This window comes from Protomyctophum parallelum, assembly GCF_964188405.1.
Source record: "Protomyctophum parallelum genome assembly, chromosome: 19".
NCBI classification, from domain to species: Eukaryota; Metazoa; Chordata; class Actinopteri; order Myctophiformes; family Myctophidae; genus Protomyctophum; species Protomyctophum parallelum.
In genome coordinates this window covers 30,212,190-30,232,142 of record NC_139717.1, presented here as the reverse complement: position 1 = coordinate 30,232,142, position 19,953 = coordinate 30,212,190, and the positions used below count along the sequence as shown (strand labels likewise).

At 41.3% G+C, this 19,953-nt stretch overlaps 1 protein-coding gene across 1 annotated transcript; it reads right to left on the bottom strand.

Moving 5' to 3' along the window:
- Positions 1-802: 802 nt before the first annotated feature.
- On the bottom strand, positions 803-19,713 carry cyp39a1 (cytochrome P450, family 39, subfamily A, polypeptide 1). The gene is made up of 12 exons (XM_083790134.1): positions 19,469-19,713; positions 11,737-11,872; positions 9,459-9,633; positions 7,317-7,466; positions 6,748-6,844; positions 5,932-6,027; positions 5,745-5,835; positions 5,023-5,156; positions 3,920-4,015; positions 3,449-3,537; positions 2,667-2,754; positions 803-1,601 (listed from the first exon to the last, which is right to left on the bottom strand). The coding sequence occupies exons 1-12, from the start codon at positions 19,646-19,648 to the stop codon at positions 1,533-1,535; spliced, it is 1,401 nt and encodes a 466-aa protein (XP_083646260.1). The 5' UTR covers positions 19,649-19,713; the 3' UTR covers positions 803-1,532.
- Between the last annotated feature and the right edge of the window lie 240 nt (positions 19,714-19,953).

Here is a 19,953-nt window from a genome sequence, read left to right as displayed (position 1 = left end):
CCACTTAAAAAAATAATAGAAAGAAGCTATTATTACCCGACCGACGTCAGAGAGAGAGAGAGAGAGAGAGAAAGAGAGAGAGAGAGAGCGTGCGTGTGTACTGTGACTGTGTGGATGCAAGCTTGTTGACTTATATCAAGTCAAGGAAAAGAGGGCGCTTTTTTTCCTTTACCTTTTGACGATGGGATCTCAGATTGATACTTGACAAGTAGAAAGAGAGACAGCTAGTGTCAGAGAGAGAGCGTCGCGGCCTACAGTTTTTATCAGGTAATTTATAGTATACAAATTATCTTTCGATTAAATAAACAAAGGAATTAGGTTATCAATGTCATGGGGATGATGGGGCAGCCGCATCTTTCCAGCAGTAGCAAAGCCCAATAGCCAGTTTGTAGCCTACACTTGGATGGGCCCCATACAAGGCAGGCCCACTGGCCCCGGTTTACTATATGAATTTATTGAACCATAGGCCTATATCCTAAATCAGATTATTATTATTTTTATGTGACAATGGCTACTAGGCCTACTACACAGATTTTCTGCAACCTTCATAACTGACACTAATTCAGAATACTGTACTGTCATAATTAAATGAGTATTGTCAAAGAAGTAGCCTATTTGACAAATTAATAATACAATGAAGAAGCCATTAAATAAATATTTTATCATTTCACAAAACATATTTACAATGATTACACTTGATTTCAAATAAAATATTTTTTTTACATAATATCAATACATCAAATATATGGAAAGGAGAACAAAATAAAACAATAAAACAAAATAAGAAAATAACTGATTGTTTTTGTGGACAGATATTTACATTTCCGGACCTTAACTGTAGTCTAACTTCATTTCCCGCTTTGAGTTTCTGTCTGGGGTTGTAAGAAAGTATACCTTTCCAATTATAATGTTCACATTTAATTTAATGTATTTTTCTTTGGGAGGCTGTGTCTTGAGTAAAACAATACGAAGAACTAATTTGAAGTTAACACCAATGCTTCTTGTCAAAATCAATCGTTATACTGAAACTCAGAGAGCCCTAAATAGTGTAATCTATATTAGGGCATTAATTAGAAGTAAACACGTATATTTCTGGACTGTTTTCAACACTAAACACTGTAATCATACATATATAATCAAATAGTGTAAACAAAGCTAGTAATAGCATCTATGTAGCTAAGTAGCAAAGCAAATATTTAAGGTGCACAAACATACATAATGAAAGTGTTAGTAGTTCATAGTATGTGGCTAGCGTCACCAGAAGAGAGTAAACGTCACAGTGCATTGTGGTCCCTTTTTACTGTTGTGATCAGAAATGTCAAATAGCTATACAGTGCATTGTGGGAGATATTGGGTGCCCTCCAAATTATTCAACAGTTGACTTGGCTGATGCATGTTGTACATACACTAAACAGAACTCTAGATTATTAGAATGCAACATTTTTAATGCAACATTGTCATCGTTGTTGCCTTGGTGAATAAGGAACATGCAACCAGAGCTGTGGTGGTGTGGTAGTTGCAGCATGTTTGTTTTATCTGTGACAATATTGCACAGTGCAGGGCCCTTCTGGTTGCTGTGTCCCAACAAGGTGGAGAGAGCTCTGACAATGCAGGGAAAATAAAATTAAGAAAGAATCATCAAAAGAAAGGACAACAAAAAGATAAAGTACATTCCCTGCACAAATGCACACATAGGAAATACAGTATACAATACTTAAGTTACACCTGCTATATTCCTTTCCAGTTTGTTGTTAAATCTGTTCCTTCACAAGTTCACAACTGAACACAAGGTCACCTTGAACAAGAACCAGCTTTAAGAGGAGGATTTAATGTGTATACTATGCAATTAACATTTACCAAGAGATACAAAAAGATGTGTGATTCAAATTGCAATGTTTTCCTATACTTATTTTTTTTATATAATTTTTATCCCACGATTTTGCAACCCATTTTTTCACCCAGTGTCAATTATCTACCTATCTATCTTCCTTCTATGCATGGGGAGTCCAAGCTGCTTCTTTTCACCTGACAGGGGGGAGTTTTCCCAGCCGGACATGGGAGGAAGCGTGTGGAAGGAACACGTTATTCCGACCAGTTCCTTTCCCCTCCATCAGGCGCCCCAGCTGGCCAGGGGGAGGTAGCTTAAAGACCAGTATTACTGCATGTTTTTTGTGAGGGTACACGGGGAGAACATCATGCAAACTCCACACAGAAAGCCCTTTTGCCAACCCCGCCTCGGGTATGGGCACTGATGACGCGGAGGAGAGAACACGCCCCCAACACCCACAGCGTCCCCAGTGGGAATCAAACCCAGGACCTTCTAGCTATGAGGCGACAGCTTCCTATACTTCATTGACCGTGGTCCCACAGGGCTCTGTCCTCTCTTTTTCCCTTCTACTCTCTTTGCTGAAAATAGCCAATTTACAGCTCAAAACGAATCACAGCGTGCTATTTTAATAGCATGTTCGGCTATAGAGGGTATGCACGTGACATCATCATCATACGTTAAGTTATGTGAGTGGCAAAAAAAGGATTCTGGTCTTGACAGCCCATACATCCAAATCTGATTAACAACGTTAAATGACGTTAAACTCACTTTGCCACTCGATTTGCCACTAACTTTATGCATACGCATACCCGTGACATATACAGAATAGGTTACTCACAGGTTTGGGCAGCGGGGTCAGGAGGCTGAAGTCATACTTGAAGAGGATCATTGACACAAACATGTGGAGCTCCACTATCGCGTACCACCTGTAACCATGACAGTTAAATGTTAATGTTAAATCCTGAGTGCTGCAATGCATAACTTTCATGTCCAGCCCACGATTCAAATCTGCCCCATGTGGGCATCGACATTTCTACAGCTTGAGTATACATTTTGACATTGATATGGATTCCATCTTTACAAATGGATGAATTAACACTGAGGATTTTACTGTGTAGAATGATGTTGGTAGGGCATTCCACATTTTGGTGGCATAGCAGTAGAACAAATTTAACCCTATGTTTGTGTCGAATCTGGGTTGAGCGAGATCAGTGGAGCTACCTCTGGTGTTTGTGTCTTTAACGTCATTGAAGTAGTTTGACAGGTACTTGGGTGTCTTATGTATCTTGAAGATACGTAAGTTGCAAGTTGCTGTACTCATGGGTTAGGTGAGTTCTACGTGTAAGTAGTAACCTGACCAGTTTGTTTTGAGATGTCTTGAAGCCTTGTTTTTAAGGCCTTTGTGGTGCTATGATACCATGAGGTGCATGCATAGTACAAATTCCAGACTCTATTTATAACATAGTGTAAATGTCACTTCAATCCACATACCACTATATGAAATAAACATCTGTGTGCTAAGTCTCTACATGGATCACTGTGGGCACCTTGCCAGCTAATATGCTATAGAGAAAAACACGAAGTGTGCATGTGTGCCTGTGTGTGTTCTGTTTTTCTAACCTTCCCGGGCACTGGTTCTTGCCTCCCCCAAAGGCCACAAAACCTTCCAAGAAGACATTCTTTATAAAGTCTGCCTTCTCCCATCGTTCCTGTGGGAAGTTGAAGCGAAAAAGAATAACAAGATTTATTTTGGGTACAGAGTTGAAAGGCACTTTCTTAAAAACAAAAGTAGACCACCCGTATCCAAAGGACATCCATCTCACTCACTTTGACATACTGCATCCACGTCATACCAGCACTGAAGTGTTTGCTGTCCCAGTACACTACACTATAAATTCCTGATCGTTAATTTAACTCTCAGATTTGCAAATGAATGAATTAACTCTGAGGATTTTACTGTGTACAGTACATGTTGCTATGTACATGTAATTCATGGCTGGTTTTAATTTTTGTATAGAGTAAATGTCTTTCTCTAGGAGTGGAAATGGATTGGGAGAGTGAGAGAGTAGTAGTAGTAGTAGTAGTAGTTACCGGTCTAAACTCTTCTGGTTCTGGAAAATATTGAGGGTTCCTGTGTGCCCAATACGGAGACACCATCAACAGGTCCCCTGGAGGAATGGTGTAGTTCTGTCTCACACACACACACACACACACACACACACACACACACACACACACACACACACACACACGCACACACAATAATTAGGGCCCGAGCACTGCACTGTAGTGCGAAGCCCTATTGAAATCTCAAATATTATTAGGGCCCGAGCACTGCACAGTAGTGTGAAGCCGCATTTTTGAGGTGCTAAACATACTCAAAAAGTTGCTAAACTTTGCACACACACAAGTGGCGAAAAATTTAGTATTTTAATCATCTCAGAAATGGGCGTGGCCTAATAGCTCAATAGCGCCCCCTACAAAAGTTTATGCTAGAAGCCCCACAATATGGTTTCACCATATGCAAATTCATACACACCTGTATCATGTCCTGACTTACCAAAAAGTATCTTGGCGCCATGACCTAAACCAAACAGGAAGTCTGCCATTTTGAATTTATTGTGGCGTTTTTATATTTGATAGTGCCTATTTTTTCCGATAACTTTTCAACGGTTTGTCGTCCTTCCTTTGAGTCACGTCACTTGATTCGAATGAAAGTCCTTGTCCATGATTGGAGTCAATTCTCCCCGACCCCTCTGAGTGGTCGATATGTCATAGTTTCTATCATTTGCCATAACTTTTGAACAGTTTGTCATAGAGATTCATGAATTGCCTCACTGGACTCGGTTGAAAATCCTTGTCCTAGTTATGTCCGTGTGACCGTCATCATATTGGACTTTTCTGTTTGGATGTATGGGCTGTCAAGGCCAGAAAGTCGTTTTTTGGTACTCGGTCAGTAGGCGTTCCCACATAACTTCCTGGTTTGATGATGAAGTAACGCGCATACCCTCTATTGCCGTCAAAGACATAAGAAGTAATGGCATCCTTTTCACATTGGCCTATCATAGCGCCACCAGGAAGCCACAATAACCTACCTGACCTGTGCTCCGAGGAGCACCTTTTCTAGTTATTATTATTATTATTATTAGTAGTTTAGTTTAAAAGTAGTTTAATAGTTAATAGTACACACAGACCTGTAGTTTGAGAGGTCGGATGACTCTTCGTGTGATGGCTCCAGGGGCCCGGAGGCGGATTGCTTCCATTATACACCACCTCACATAAGGCATCTGCTGCAGATCCTCCAGTGTGATCTGTGTCCTGCATGGATCTGACACACACACACACACACACACACACACACACACACACACACACACACACACACACACACACACACACACACACACACACACACACACACACACACACACACACACATCCAAAGTAGTCATTCATAAAAATCATCTTTCTATCTAAAGATGCATAGAACTGCATGCATGCATAGAACTAAAGGTGCATAGAACTTCATAAAGAGTGTATGTGTGTGAAAATGCAATTTCTTGCTGTCCCATGAAACAAACCAAGTCTTCGTTTGCTAAAATCCAGTGGAACTGTTCATTCCAGAAGACTTGCTGTCAAATACTGCCACCTGCTGGTAGCAGGTAAACGGTGCTTAGCCCCAGATCACAAGGACATCATTATTTACCAGATTTGTATTTTATTTTAAATATGTACTGTCTATTTAGTCAGTTACGCCATATAATGATTCCAAAAAGTAATGACATGGAAGTGAATTCTAAATGAACAAATATATTTTAGTCTATTTGTGCTGTTTGTGTTTTTGTTCAGAAAACACCACAATGCCTTTTGAAGTGTGTGAAGTTCAATATCTAACTTTGTTTAGAGTCTAGCCCACCTTGGTCTTTGAGCGTAGCAGTGATTTCTGTCATTGCTTTCTGATAAGTCTCAGGTTTGTCCAGCATGAACGCTATGGCCCAGAATGTTATCTACACAAAGAAAAAACAATGCGGTTGTGAAGTACCACAATGCCTTCATGGTTCACATAAATAAAGAGAGGAGAGAATGACTGAATATTGACTTACAGGGATAGCATTGGCTAGAGAGGCCCATAACATCAGTAATCCATAGTTGGGCAGATACCTATCCGTTATTGTGGAGACCAGGTGCTGGAGCAATGTCTACATATAGAGATAAACGTATTACCATGTCATACATACAGTAGGCTATAACATCTCACTAAGTGCATGGTTCAATTCTGTCAAATAATGTTCCTGCTGTGTAGAGTATCATGCATGCATGTAGGACTGAAAATTGGCACAGACATATCAAGCTTTTTTACAGCAGTATGTTAAGTTAATTTCGGTTACGTTGGGTAAAGAAATAACGGAGTGGTTTCGTTTCAAATCTCTAATGTTAGGTTGATGACGTCATATTGATGATGTCAGACTTGGTCAATCATAGATCCTATACACTGGATGCCGAATGGACTCGCCCAATAGGCTAGTATGGACAAAAATCTCATAGCCTAAAAGGGATAGTGGTTTTGCGATTATGAATTCACGGAAATAATAGTTGTCGTTGACGCATTGGAGAAATATTTGAGGGTTGAGTTCCCTTGCCTACATTAGGGAGAATAACACTGTTGGTTTAATGATGTTTTGCAGTAACAAATGTTTGGAAATCACCACATTTGTTTGTACTTAAATATGTGGTTCTGGTGTCTGGAGTGGAACTGGAAAATATAGTGTGTTCCGGTGCATGCTAACGCATGCACCGGAACACACTATATTTTCCCTTCCCGGGGAAACTCCTCATTGCCAGGTGAGGATTTAGAACGACTAAACTGGGATAAAATAAATCAATAGGAAGCAAATAGATGGTCCTGAAGTGAGGCTTACCTTGCCACCATTCTCAGGGTAGCCATCCTCCTCCTCTGCATTGTTCACCATGTTTCCCAGCAGGGACAGCAACCAGTGTTTGGAACTGGCCCACTCCCTACACAAAGGAAAACAGAACATACTTTTCTGATTCTTTTTCTTCATGTTGTAGCTAACCTCCATTCGAGTCATTCATATAGCTTGCTGTACCTCTCCAGTAAAAGTAATACCTAATCTTTAAATGTTATGTCATTAAATAGATAAAGTTTGTGTCCCTTCCATGATCAAACCACACATTATGAGAAAGATACTTCTGCATAATGATCACTATACTGTTTGCACTAATTAATCCATCAAATACTGATATTGACCATTAAAATCTACATTGTTCAACACAAGTGGCCAATAACTGATGCATCCCTACCTATTTGCACACAAAATGTACTTTATTTCTCATATTCTAGCTAACCTCGCATCACCAGGCTTTCCATGTGGAGGAGTGAGTGATTTTCAAACAAATTATTTTTAGAGAATTAATATGATTAAAGCTAAAGTGCTTGCTCCTCATTAGTCTGGTCAAACCTGCACACCTGAGGAACAGGTCAGGGAGTTGGGAGCCGTACTCAAATCCCTCATCGTATTTGACAAACGTCTTCTCAAACTGCTGCATGGTGAAGGGTGCGCCTGGGGAGTTGTTCTTCCCTAGAAGGTTACTCATCACTGCAGGGTACATCACCCCTCTGGGAGGGGAGGAGAGGAGAGATTAAAAAGGACATGTTATGCACGTGTACACTGTACAATGACAACAGGAATAGCACACAAGTCACTGGCAATGAATCAAGTGTCATGTCATTCCTGTTGTGCCGTGTGTTACTCATAGTGACGTCCTGCGTTCATACAGCGTAGTGTAAAGTGACAAGTGAGCATTCGAGTTCCTCCAGTTTAGGTGGTTTCAAATCTTAATTAGCGAAGTGTGTCAGTTTGGAATGAGTCAGACCAAAACAAACTTTACACACGAAATAAGGCAAGGCAAGGACAAACTGACACCAGGGTCTGTGGGGTGTGGTGGAAACATGGCACTTCTGACAGAGGTGTGGTGAAAACACATGCCTATGGTAGAGAGCATAGTAGTCAAGTGTCACGCATATATGGCACACAATACATTCTGACTGATACGAATGTAGTACATACATAGTACTAAGGGCCGATTCATACTCCTATTTCAGGGCCAAAAAAAGTCGTTTGTCTAGAGACAACAGTGTGATGTCATTCAGCGGTTTGGGAGAGGGGGGGACCGTCCTAAAGTCAGCATTTCGGTACCACTGAAATATTTTGATGACCCGAAATCATTTCGGCACTCCAGGGGTATTTCCTCATTCATTCAGCCCAGCTTCGAGTTCAATTTGTCGGCCGTGAAGCCAAGGGAACACCGGGAGTTTGGAAGAGACACAAGCCAAATTCCAATGCTTGTGGCCGGGAGGTGAGAGCGGGCAGCCTCTCGCTGGCCGTGCGATCTGGCTAAAACAAATAATGTCTAAATTAATTACAAACCTATAGTAGGCTACACAAATAAACACGATCACATAAGAAACAAAAACATGAGTGGTCCCCACAGCATCGTGTTCTTAACGAGCCGCAACACACACACACACACACACACACACACACACACACACACACACACACACACACACACACACACACAGCCTGTTTATGTGACACAACACCCAGCTGGCTGCAGAGGAGGACGCACCGCCACAGCGAGGGCCAGTCAGATAGTCTATGTAGCCTACCCGCTGTGCGAATACTTACAAGCGACTTGTGAGGGAGTATATGAATTGACTTTTATAGGGCCTAACTAAAGTCGGGTCGGGGACCATTCCCGAACCAGCAGTATGACTCATGCTATAGGCCTACAGTATGTGTGTAACTTCAGGTGATAAACTCACCTTTAAATGATCTGGTTATCAGTCTGATACTTCTGTCGCCGTCAATATGTTATGGATGTTTCGATTTTATTAGTAAACGATTTTTCAAATCAATTCATGCTCTCAATTTCTTTAAAACTCTATAACATAAAATTGGCAAAAAAATTATGGAATGTTATGGAAAGATTATAACAGAAAAGAAAAAAACAAGAATGATGTCATAATTGCCAGCTGCAGCAAGTTCTCGTTTATGAACATCTATAATCAGTTTGAGTCACGGCTTCACGTTATGGCGTTCAGACTATGGGTTTTATGGGTAAGTCTCCCATCGGCCTAGAGGCAGCCTAGAAACAGCCAATCATGAATAAGAGTCCACTATGGTCGCTACTATGGTACTACGGTCGGTCGCTACTAGAGGTACGTGTTAATGTTGTCCAGACCCTTTTCAAGCAGCTGGCAAAAACGAATGGCAATAATATCAACTATACTGTTACTGTTGTAGCCAATGGGCAAAACAATTCTAAAATAAAATCAACTCAAATACAATAAAATGCACTGTGTGGTATAAGTGCTACTGAAAACATGCTAGCTGTATTTAGAGTGAATAGATTATATAAATCATGCTTTGTGTGATTACATTTGTCTCACTCTCTGGACCTACAGTATACAGGCATAATAACCATAATATTTGGCTCCATTAAATACTGCATCAAATAAGTGGCTGGTCTCCCTGCCTCATCCATGATCGGATGCAGAGTAATCTATTACTCTCAGCGACAATCCACATAGACAAGAGTGTGTTACCTAACCACTTCATTGAGTTCTCCCTGTCCTTTGGGTCCCATCTTTTCCAGATGGTGGTTGAACTCTTCACAGAGGTGGTCAACCAGCTGGGCCACGTTCCCCGGCGTCAGCCTGCCTTTGATCAGGGTGTTACATGCAGGGTGGAACCTGTAGAAGCTCTCCTTACTGATGGACGCTACAGGGACAAGTGGGATAGACACTATCACTATCAACTTAGCATAGCAGCACACATGCAATACACAGCAGGGAATACAAGTTGACACATAATGGGACATACAGTAGCCTACAACACCTGTCCTAGAGGTGTGCCATATAATGAACAGAAAAAGACTATTATTATAGAACTAGTCCTGTTTTTCACTTGATGTCAAGATGAAAGCTACTATTTTGCCTGTTCTTGATTATGGTGTTTTGTTGTACACATGCCTGCATCAGGTCATTGCATGGTGCCTGGCTGCCTGCATATGTTGGATACTCATGGTGCTTGAATATTGTCTTGGCAGTTGGTGCAGTGTGATGGATGAATGCACCGGATTTATCAACATTTCGACACTTGCGTAAATGCATAACGGATGTTATTCCGTTTTCCACAGTTTTGGTGTGGATATTATTGGTGTTGAAAAGAAGCGGACAGGTGTTTTATCGAACAGTTTGAGTGACAAGAAATGCAAACCACCTCACCTCGTTTTTGACGCTCTACATGCCAGTACTTTTGCACTTTTACTTAAGTACATTTTCAATTCCAGACTTTTACTTGTAACAGAGTATTTCTATATTGCATATTGCATATTGATACTCACTCGCAGGTCAATTGGCCTGCTCTTTCCAGATGGAAATTAGTCACTGCCACTGTTATTATCTTATTAGTTATTATCGTTTCGCCTTGACACAAATATGTGCAACAATGGCGTGTTAGAAAAAGGCTTTAATGCTTGTTTGAGGTGAAAATGTTTTTTCAAGTTAAGACATTACACAACAAAATAATATAATCAAAGCAAACAAATAATGCATTGCTATGTTTCTTTTGTCATCTTGCCCTACCCAACAGTACTAAGTTCTTGACGGTCTTGAAGGTTACATCAGCCCTGCTGAAATGTAGCTCATTCAATCTTGATTTCTTGTGACAACTGACAAGTTCACTTAAAATGTAGTGTATTACTGGATTGGAAACAGTTCATGTGATCTAATGGACTCAAGTTTTCCAAATCCTTGAAGAATCAATATATTTATTTCCTCATTTAACCATCTGGGTTCCCTCAAATGGTTTTCAAACTGAATTGCACATAATCCCTGGAATGCACATAATCCCTGGAAAACATGGGAATGGTGGTACTATCATTTTACAAAATAGCTTGTGAAAGGTTTGGCAGTAGTGGCGGCTTGTTCCCTATAGTGTCTCTAAAGTAAACAGATATTCTGTCAATAATTAATTACTCTCTCTGTAAGCGTATAGTCTCTGTATGAATAATATATGTCAGAGTGTAGATTTTCTATCTGTGTACTCACACTTATATTTATTTACCCCCCCCCCCCCCCCCCCCCACTTGTTCTTTTAAATATGTATGTGTTTTTTAATTTAATTACTGAATAGAATACACACAGAGGAACATTGTCATGTCCATTGAAACTAAATCCATGTTACGTTTCATGTCTGTCTGTCTCTCCCTCCCTCTAGCCTTCTTTGCGGGCACTTCCACATCACCTCATCTGCTGTCAATCAACCCATTAGTTGGTCCCTTACACACCTATTGTGCTTTCCCTTCCCATTGGTCAGTCCTGCTCCTCTGACTCCACCTCCACCAATCATGTCCATCTGCTGTCCTGTAAAAGGCTTGCTTCTACCTCAGCTCTCTCTCTCTCATCCATACTGTATGGATATGACCCGTCTGTTTGTAGCCTTGTTCTTTTGTTTGTAGAATCCCAGAGCAAACTCTGTTAAATGTGTAATGATTGATATTCTACTTAGTACTTTGTTAATGTGTGTATGCCCTGCCTTTTGACAGGTACAACAGGGGCCTCTAAACATAGTCATCACGTTGTAACTTAACTTCATTCATTTATTACAAACTCCTATCCCCCTTAGACAAAAAGGGTTTTGTAATGGGCCATTACATCTACTAAACCTAAGCCTCACTATTATAAACCTAATCATAACAATTAGTCTAACCTAAGCAAACTCTAATTCTAACCATAACTGTTACCGTTACCATAACCCTGAACTAGTCCATTGCGAGTTGAGGCTGTGCATGATTTTCCTCATCTTTGTGCACATGCTCACCTGTGTTACGGACAGGCTCTTGGACGGCCTGTTCAAAGTCCACATCTTTGGAAAGGAAAAAGGCCCTGAAGTCCTCGTGCAAGGTCACAAAGGTCAGACGCTTCCCTGCTGCCACCACAGTAAAAACAGGACCATACTGGAACAGACAAACACACCACATTTAGGCTCTTGAAATTCAAACATCACTTATTCACTTCATGAAGAAAAGTATAGAAGAAAACACATGATTCCAAATATGTTGAACACTTGTACGTGCGTCATGCTGCAACATAAAGTTCTGAAGTAGCTTATTGTACAGCTGCTGTTTGGGGATTGAACCACAAAACAGACTTTACAAAAATACATTTTATGTGAGAAAAATGGTTCAATCCCACATACGTTATTATGCGGGGCTTTGAAAGCAGCACTCTGTGTTGAAAGTGTGCGTGGTTTGAACTGGTTTCCCTTTCCGTGATGCGATGGCCCGAGAATATATTATACATGGACCGCGGACACACAACATTGATGGAGAAACAACAACAACACGGAGCAGTGATAACACGACATACCCAGTGAAAAAACAACAACACGGAACAACAGGGAAACGACACGGTCACTCAGTGTCCAAAGAAACATCACTGTCTGCTCTACGTCACCTCTGTCCCTCACTCTCTCTCTTATTCACAGAGAAAAAAACATCAACATGGAAACAACACGGTCAGTGGCCATGATATTCACGGAGAAACAACAACATGGACCACATAGACGCGAGCACGCCTGGCACGAAGTGATACAATAAATGAGGAGTGCTAGGAGGTGAGGTAGAGTTTTCAGATAGTTTTAAGTTTTCAGATGTCGGTGGAAAATGGGGAGTGAGTGAGTGATGTCATTCTACATCTTGGGACTCAGGATGGAGGGAGTGATGGCCAGGGTGTCGACGATAAGGGAGTAGAAGGACAGAGGTGTGTTATCTCCTCTGAGTGCGTGAGGAACGGTGTGGGGGGACCTGAAGGAAAGGGTGTACGATGCTCTTGATTTCCTTGTAGATCATCACCAGTGTTTTAAATTCGATGTGGGCAGCGACCAGAAGACAGTGAAGGGAACACATAAGGGGGAGACCGTAGACGTGAATATTTGAGAGCTTGAAGATGAGGCGAACTTCGGCCTTTTGTAACTTTATATTGCATAACTTGTTGGCCTTTAATTTTGCCTCCATACAAGAATCCAGGTAGAGGAACACTACTAATAAATAATAATGCAAGCGCTCTGAAAGTGTCTCTCTTTACTCTCTTGCTTCTTCTCTCTCTCTCTCGCACGCATGCACGCGCGCGCACGCGCGCGCACACACACACACACACACACACACACACACACACACACACACACAGAGACAATGTTTCATCATTTTCATTTTTTTACTCAGATGTATACTGTTGAGTTACTTAATCTAAACTGTTGTACAAGCAGCAGGCCCAGAGAATAGGATCATATAGCAACAGCAGTTACAATGCAATACATGTCACAACGCAATACAACATGCCACAACCTGATACAACATGTCACAACACACTACATGTCACAACGCAATATACAACATGTCACAATAAGTAACAACACAGCAAGTTGTGAGCTTGTCTAATTTCATTGAAGAGATTGGTGTAGAGGCAAGAAATTAGGGGATCCTAGGAAACTTGGTCAACTAAAAGTTTTTTTTTTTATTTGTTTGAGAGAGAGAGAGAGAGAGAGAGAGAGAGAGAGAGAGAGAGAGAGAGAGAGGAAGGACAGGAGGTAAGAGGTCTGTTTCAGTAGGCCTATGCTCAATTGTGTTTAAAGACAAAGCTTGCAATTTTTGTCAAATGCAAAGAATTCCAGAGATTAAGATGTAAACGTCGGACAATGTGACAGACGTCGGACAATGTGAGAGCTGACAGCTGGCATTTGAATGAGATTTTAACTTGCCCATTTTGCGGACGTGTTTGTGCAGTATCTACTATCTGGTGTACCTCTTGGGCGTTAGGAGAAGAACGCCACGCTTGCGACCTGCCCAAGGCCCAAGAACAAAACAAGCTATCTAGCTACAAGCAGTATACCTTGCCTTTTCAGAACTGCCCAGTCTTGTGACAGACAGTCACGATTATGAATCGGCTGCGAGCCCTTATTGTTTAACCTGTATGGACTATAAACTGTTGGCTGTGAGCCTATGTGCATTTCTGTTTAAACTTGTACCTGGTAATCTGTGAACGTTATCTGCTTATTTGGACCATGGGTTTGTGATGGTCCTGTCACAGAGTAGCCTCACTTAGTCAGACAGTGGGTGGCAAAAACCGTTGAATAAATAATGCTGATTCTGGTGGCCTGAATCAAATATGTGAGTCAAAGTCACACCTCTTGAAGTGTAAATGTAATTTACATGGGACAAGTTGAGACAAACATTTAAATAATTTAGCCACACAGATAAATCACTCACAATATATCTCTAGCTTGAGAAATAATAGTCAATGCAGCGTTCCCAATCTTGAAAGCATCACAAACCAAGGTACTGTATCTTTCTATGCACGGTGGAGCATTGAGGTTATTCTCGCCCAATAAAAGAGGAGAAATCACTATAATATGACAGTAGTAAACTGTAGTTTCAGAATTAATCTCTCTTATTAGATAAGAGAGAGAATTGTGCCACGATATCTCGTTTTCATTAACAAATATTAGATCCAGTAACTATACTGTAACTACATTTTCTTGACGATACCAGCTACAGTACAACAGCACATTAGGGCTACATAAGAAAATGGTTGGATACAGAAGCATCACCAACAAACAACAAGACAAACTTAATATTATGCCACTTGCTGACTTGCATATTACTGGCAAGCCTTTAATTTGACCACTACATAAAGAACCCAGTCAGAGAAGTGGAACACTGACAATGCAAGTGCTCTCTCTCTCTCTCTCTCTCTCTCTCTCTCTTTCTCTCTTCCTTTATCTCTCTCATGCATGCACATTGCACGCATGCAAGCATGCACACACACACAAGAGACACAAATTAGAATGTTCTGGCCTCTTACTGTGTGTGTGTGTGTGTGTGTGTGTGTGTGTGTGTGTGTGTGTGTGTGTGTGTGTGTGTGTGTGTGTGTGTGTGTGTGTGTGTGTGTGTGTGTGTGTGTGTGTGTGTGTGTACGTGCATGCGTGTGTTGTGTTGTGTGCTGGTGTGTGTCAACAGGCCCATGCAGTGTCTATTCCAACATAAGCCAAGATCCACAAACAAATTTAAAAATATTACATTAAAAATAGTCTCGTTCCTCAGGCACAATTAATGTTCTTTCTAATCTACTGTTTTTCTAGACTTTGGCTTACAAGTTAACTGTATAAAGACTAGGTCAAAAGTCTTGTTCAGACTTGTTCTGCACTCTGTCTATCTGTCTGTCTGTCTGTCTGTCTGTCTGTCTGTCTGTCTGTCTGTCTGTCTGTCTGTCTGTCTGTCTCAAAAGCATTGTGACAGATCTACAAGCATAACACACGAGTTGAGAACATAAAGCTACATCTATTCCAACCATAGAGTTATATATAATACAATTCCACACAGCTGATGACAAGTTAGACTGGACTTTAGAACAGTGGGCATCACACTGTGCCCCAGATTGAGTGAGCAACTCACTTTTCACCTGCCTCAATAAAACTACCATGGACCCGACCGCCTCCAGCTAATCCACAATGCTGCTGCCTGCATGTGCTATATAATAAAATAAAATAAAAAATACTTACATACATACAGTACTTACTTCAATTCAATTAGCCTTTATTGTCTCTGAGGAGAAATTTGTCTTGGGCACCAAGAGACAGCATTATACATTACATACATACATACATACATACATACATACATACATACATACATACATACATACATACATACATACATACATACATACATACATACATACATACATACATACATACATACATACATACATACACACACACACAGTTCATAGTAGGGACAGGCACGGACCTGGACAGGGCCCACACATTACCCTCTCCTCTATGTCTTCTTCCTCCAACTCTTCTTCTCCTACCATCCAGGCCATCGGCTCCTCTACCATTACAACACTACTCCCATTCATAACCACATTTTCACATACACTCCAACCACTACACCACAAATTTAAACAGAATTTCACTACTACACAACAATCCTACCCCCCATTACAAACACATCAGGTAATTTCTGCACTCAGAAGGAATAGGAACCTGGGAGACCTCCTTGTGCATTCCAAATTTTCCACCTTACCTCCCAAGCCCCCACAGCCACATACACTCCATTTCAAACCCCGCAAATTCATCAACAACCCCCATAGTCACACTTCCTCCCCCATCACGGACCCCCTGTCTCTGACCACCCCCAATATAGTCTACATCATCACCTGCACACAATGTCAAAAACACTACATAGGAGAAACCGGACACACACACACGCCTCAAACAACACTTATATCACATCCAACGAGCAGACATACACACAACTCTGTACACACACTTTCAATCCCATCCTATCGCTAACCTCATCATTTCAGGTCTGGAATGTGGAGTCCGATGGACCAGTGGACAGCGGAAACTCATGGAGCACAGATGGATTAAAAAATTACAAACTGTAACACCCACTGGTTTAAATGAAAGAAGTTGATTTTTATCCCTTTTCTGTTCCTTTATCTGTAAAATAAATAAATGGTATCCAGGCCTTGCTGTGAACTTTTACTTCTGTATGGTTTTAGGTTGTTTTATTAATGTCCATTTTTATATCCATTTTACCATTGGGTTTTAGAGTATGGTTTCGGACCATGGTTTAGGTATGCGGTATAGCTTAACTTGGACTCAGGGGGGTGGACGCCTCTGCCTTGCATAGTCCCCAGTGAATAGGCAGTTTGCCCTTCACTGGTAACCCTATTTTGGACTTATTTTTACATTTATGAAGGTATTGCGGGCAGGGATTTTTACAAAAAAGCCCCCCTTTTAAAATACATACACACATATATACTTACATACATTTTAGAAGTTGAAGCAGTTTTTAAGGACCCACTTTTAGGCCAGTGCACCAGAGCAAGCTTTTGCCTTTTTTAAAACCCTACCCATTTTAACCAAATACATACACAGTTCATAGTACAAAAAATACAGTTCAAAAAATGATCCTACCCACTCTGTGCAAATATATCAAGGTTCAAGTATTGCAGTATTGCACTCTCCCATCATAAGGTCTTCCCCGTTCCCCCCAGTAGTTAGTTATCTGATATGTGCTTTGATTGACAGTGGAACAAAAGAGAATTTATATCTGTTGAGCTTACAGTATGGTGATCTGTACCGTCTGCCAGACGGCATCAACTCTTATTCCTTTTGGAGGATGTGGTTCGGGTCTCGGGTGATTTTGAGGCCCTGCTTGTACTCTCAAATATCTCTTTAATACTTGAATACTTACCTCATGAATACTGTACCGTATGTCCATCTTTACTACAACAACTCTGATAGTGTACAAATGAACCCATCATTCCATTCTCCCACTCTCGTTAAATTCAGGATTTTACAGTTCAGAATAGGCTGCTTTTTCAATTATTATAATTGATATATTGTATATTATATTGTTATAAACATAATATTTGGTCATCTTATCACTCCACAGAGATACGATAAAACTTTTTAGGGGCCTCGAGGGGGAAATTGATTGTTATTAGCCAGTTACAGAATAGGCCTACTGTAGGCCTACAGAGCCACAACTGAGAAAATAATTAGAGTGGCAATTTGGACCCATGAACCACAGTTGTCATGGCAGCACTGGCATCAGTTCCAACAGAACTCTATAATCACAACCTGTGATAAACACTGTGGGTTAGAGTGTCATTTTCTTATCATTTTGCTGCCAGTATATCTTTTTTGTGGTGCATCATTTATTCAGTTGCATGTTAACACATCACTGCGTTATATTATCTCTATATTGTACTGCTTATATGTCAGTGCCATTCAACTTTGACAACTTATCACCTAGAGCCCTACAAGGTAATACTAGTGCAGGATATCAAAGCAGTCTAAAGTAGAGCTGAATGTGCTGCTACGGGCTACTAGAAAGTATAATTGTCTCCACCAGGCCGAAGGCATGTGGGGAGAGTATGTTTTGCACTCCGTCCGTCCGTGTGTGTGTCCGTCCGTCCGTCCGTCCGTCCGTCCGTCCGTGTGTCCGTGAGCAGCTAATCTCGGCCACCGTTAACCTGGTCGATGCCAAATTTTGCACACACACTCCCTGGATGCCAACGATGAACCTCTGCCCCAAACTTTCCAGAAAAGCCTGTTATAGCGCCACCAGGAGGCTGCTTTGTGCAAAACAAGTTTTTGCACAATACACCTACAGATTTTGTCCAAACATCACGCAAATTGGTACACAGTCTCTCTAGAGCCATTCAACGAAACCGGTCTTTCAGATTTCTCACACTCCATCCTGATTGGTTAAGATTGCCTTCCAAAGTTCACAGGAGTGCTCAGTTTCAAACAAAATGCTGCAAATCATGAACACATCGCGTGATTTCCCTGAAATTGTGCACCCACATTCCCACTAGGCCCAGGACGAAATGCCACATGAACAATTTCAACTCAGACTCAAGGTGGCGCTATAACTGGCCGAAAAGTGTTTTTACCTCTAACTGCACGGATCTGTGGATAACTTTGGATGCCAACTCCCTAGAGGCCAAGGAAAAACCTTTGCCTGGAATTTTTCACATCTGCTCTTTATAGCGCCACCAGGAGGCCGACATATGTAAAACACATTTTCTATTATTACTCCTTCAGATTTTATCCAAATTTCACGCAAATCGGTATACACTATCTCCATAGTCATGTGATCAACACGGAGCGGCACCATTTCCCATCTTACATCCTGATTGGCTAAGATTGGCTTCCAAAGCTCACACGATTCGTCCATTTCGAAAAAAGCCCACAAATCACAAACACAGTGTGCAATTTCCGCTAAATTATACACGCACATTTTCACTAGGCCGAGGACGACATGCCACAATTTTTTCCTCAATCAGCCTCACGGTGGCGCTATAACAGCCGCCAATTCCTGTTTTTAGCTATAACTGCATCGATCTGTATACAACTTATGTATGCACACATGGAAAAACATTGTACCTGCATCCCTCCAACACGAACCTCCGGCCCAAATCTTCCTCAACAGCCTGTTATAGCGCCACCATGAGGCCACAACCTGACCTGCCCTGGTGGAGACCTGTGCCGATTGGCACTTTGTCTAGTTGAAAACTGCTTTCAAAACGTATAGGAGAAAACATCAAGCACCATAGCTTAATTCATAAATTATATTGAATAGGCAATCGGAGAGGCCTAAAGGGAAATAGGCTACGCTACAAGCCTAGGCCTACAATAAGTTAGCTATAGCTCTCCCACAGTGCATGTGCATATTGAATATTCCATGTATTATATTGCACTGGCTGGCATTGCAATTTTCCACGCAGAATTCTTTACATTTTAAACTGTGCAAAGAATTCTGTCTGCACACTCTGCAACTCTGCACCTATTCGCATCAGCCAGTTGATCCACCTTATTGGTGGCCTCACTGGCCTGAGTCAAAGATACACCACTAGTTAAACCATATAGTGTGACAAACTGGCAAAACAAGTCATTTGCATGTTGTATAATGACCAACGTACGTTTAAATAATTAACGTGCGTTGACAAGATAAACAGATAAACACTTGACTTACCTTATCTCTAGCTTGAGAAATAAAAGTCAACGGAGCTTTCCCGAACTCGAAAGCGACACCGAACCAAGGGATCCATCCCTTTATGCATGGTGGAGCATTAGGGTTATTCTTCTCTCCAAATAAAAGACGAAGAGAAATGGCCACGACTATAAGAGACAGTGTCAAAGTTAATATGTCCATTATTACAGTATCTCTGTGACTAGTAATGAGTGACTACTAATGACCTGAAGCGAGTTGATGCGCTGCACACCTGTCAGAATATAGTGAAACAGAAGCGTTTTTTTCCTATTGACAGGGAGATCAGCGAATCAGTGTGAGAGATCGTGTGGGCCAATCAACTGAATGGAAGGGAGGTGCGATCATTCGTAAACAAACACGAAACACACTGCACGTATGATGATGGGACGTGTAGTTTTTGTTCCCGGTGTTCCCGTTTGACCTGGGCATTACAGCAGCCTCTTAGAACTACATTTCGGTAATCGGTC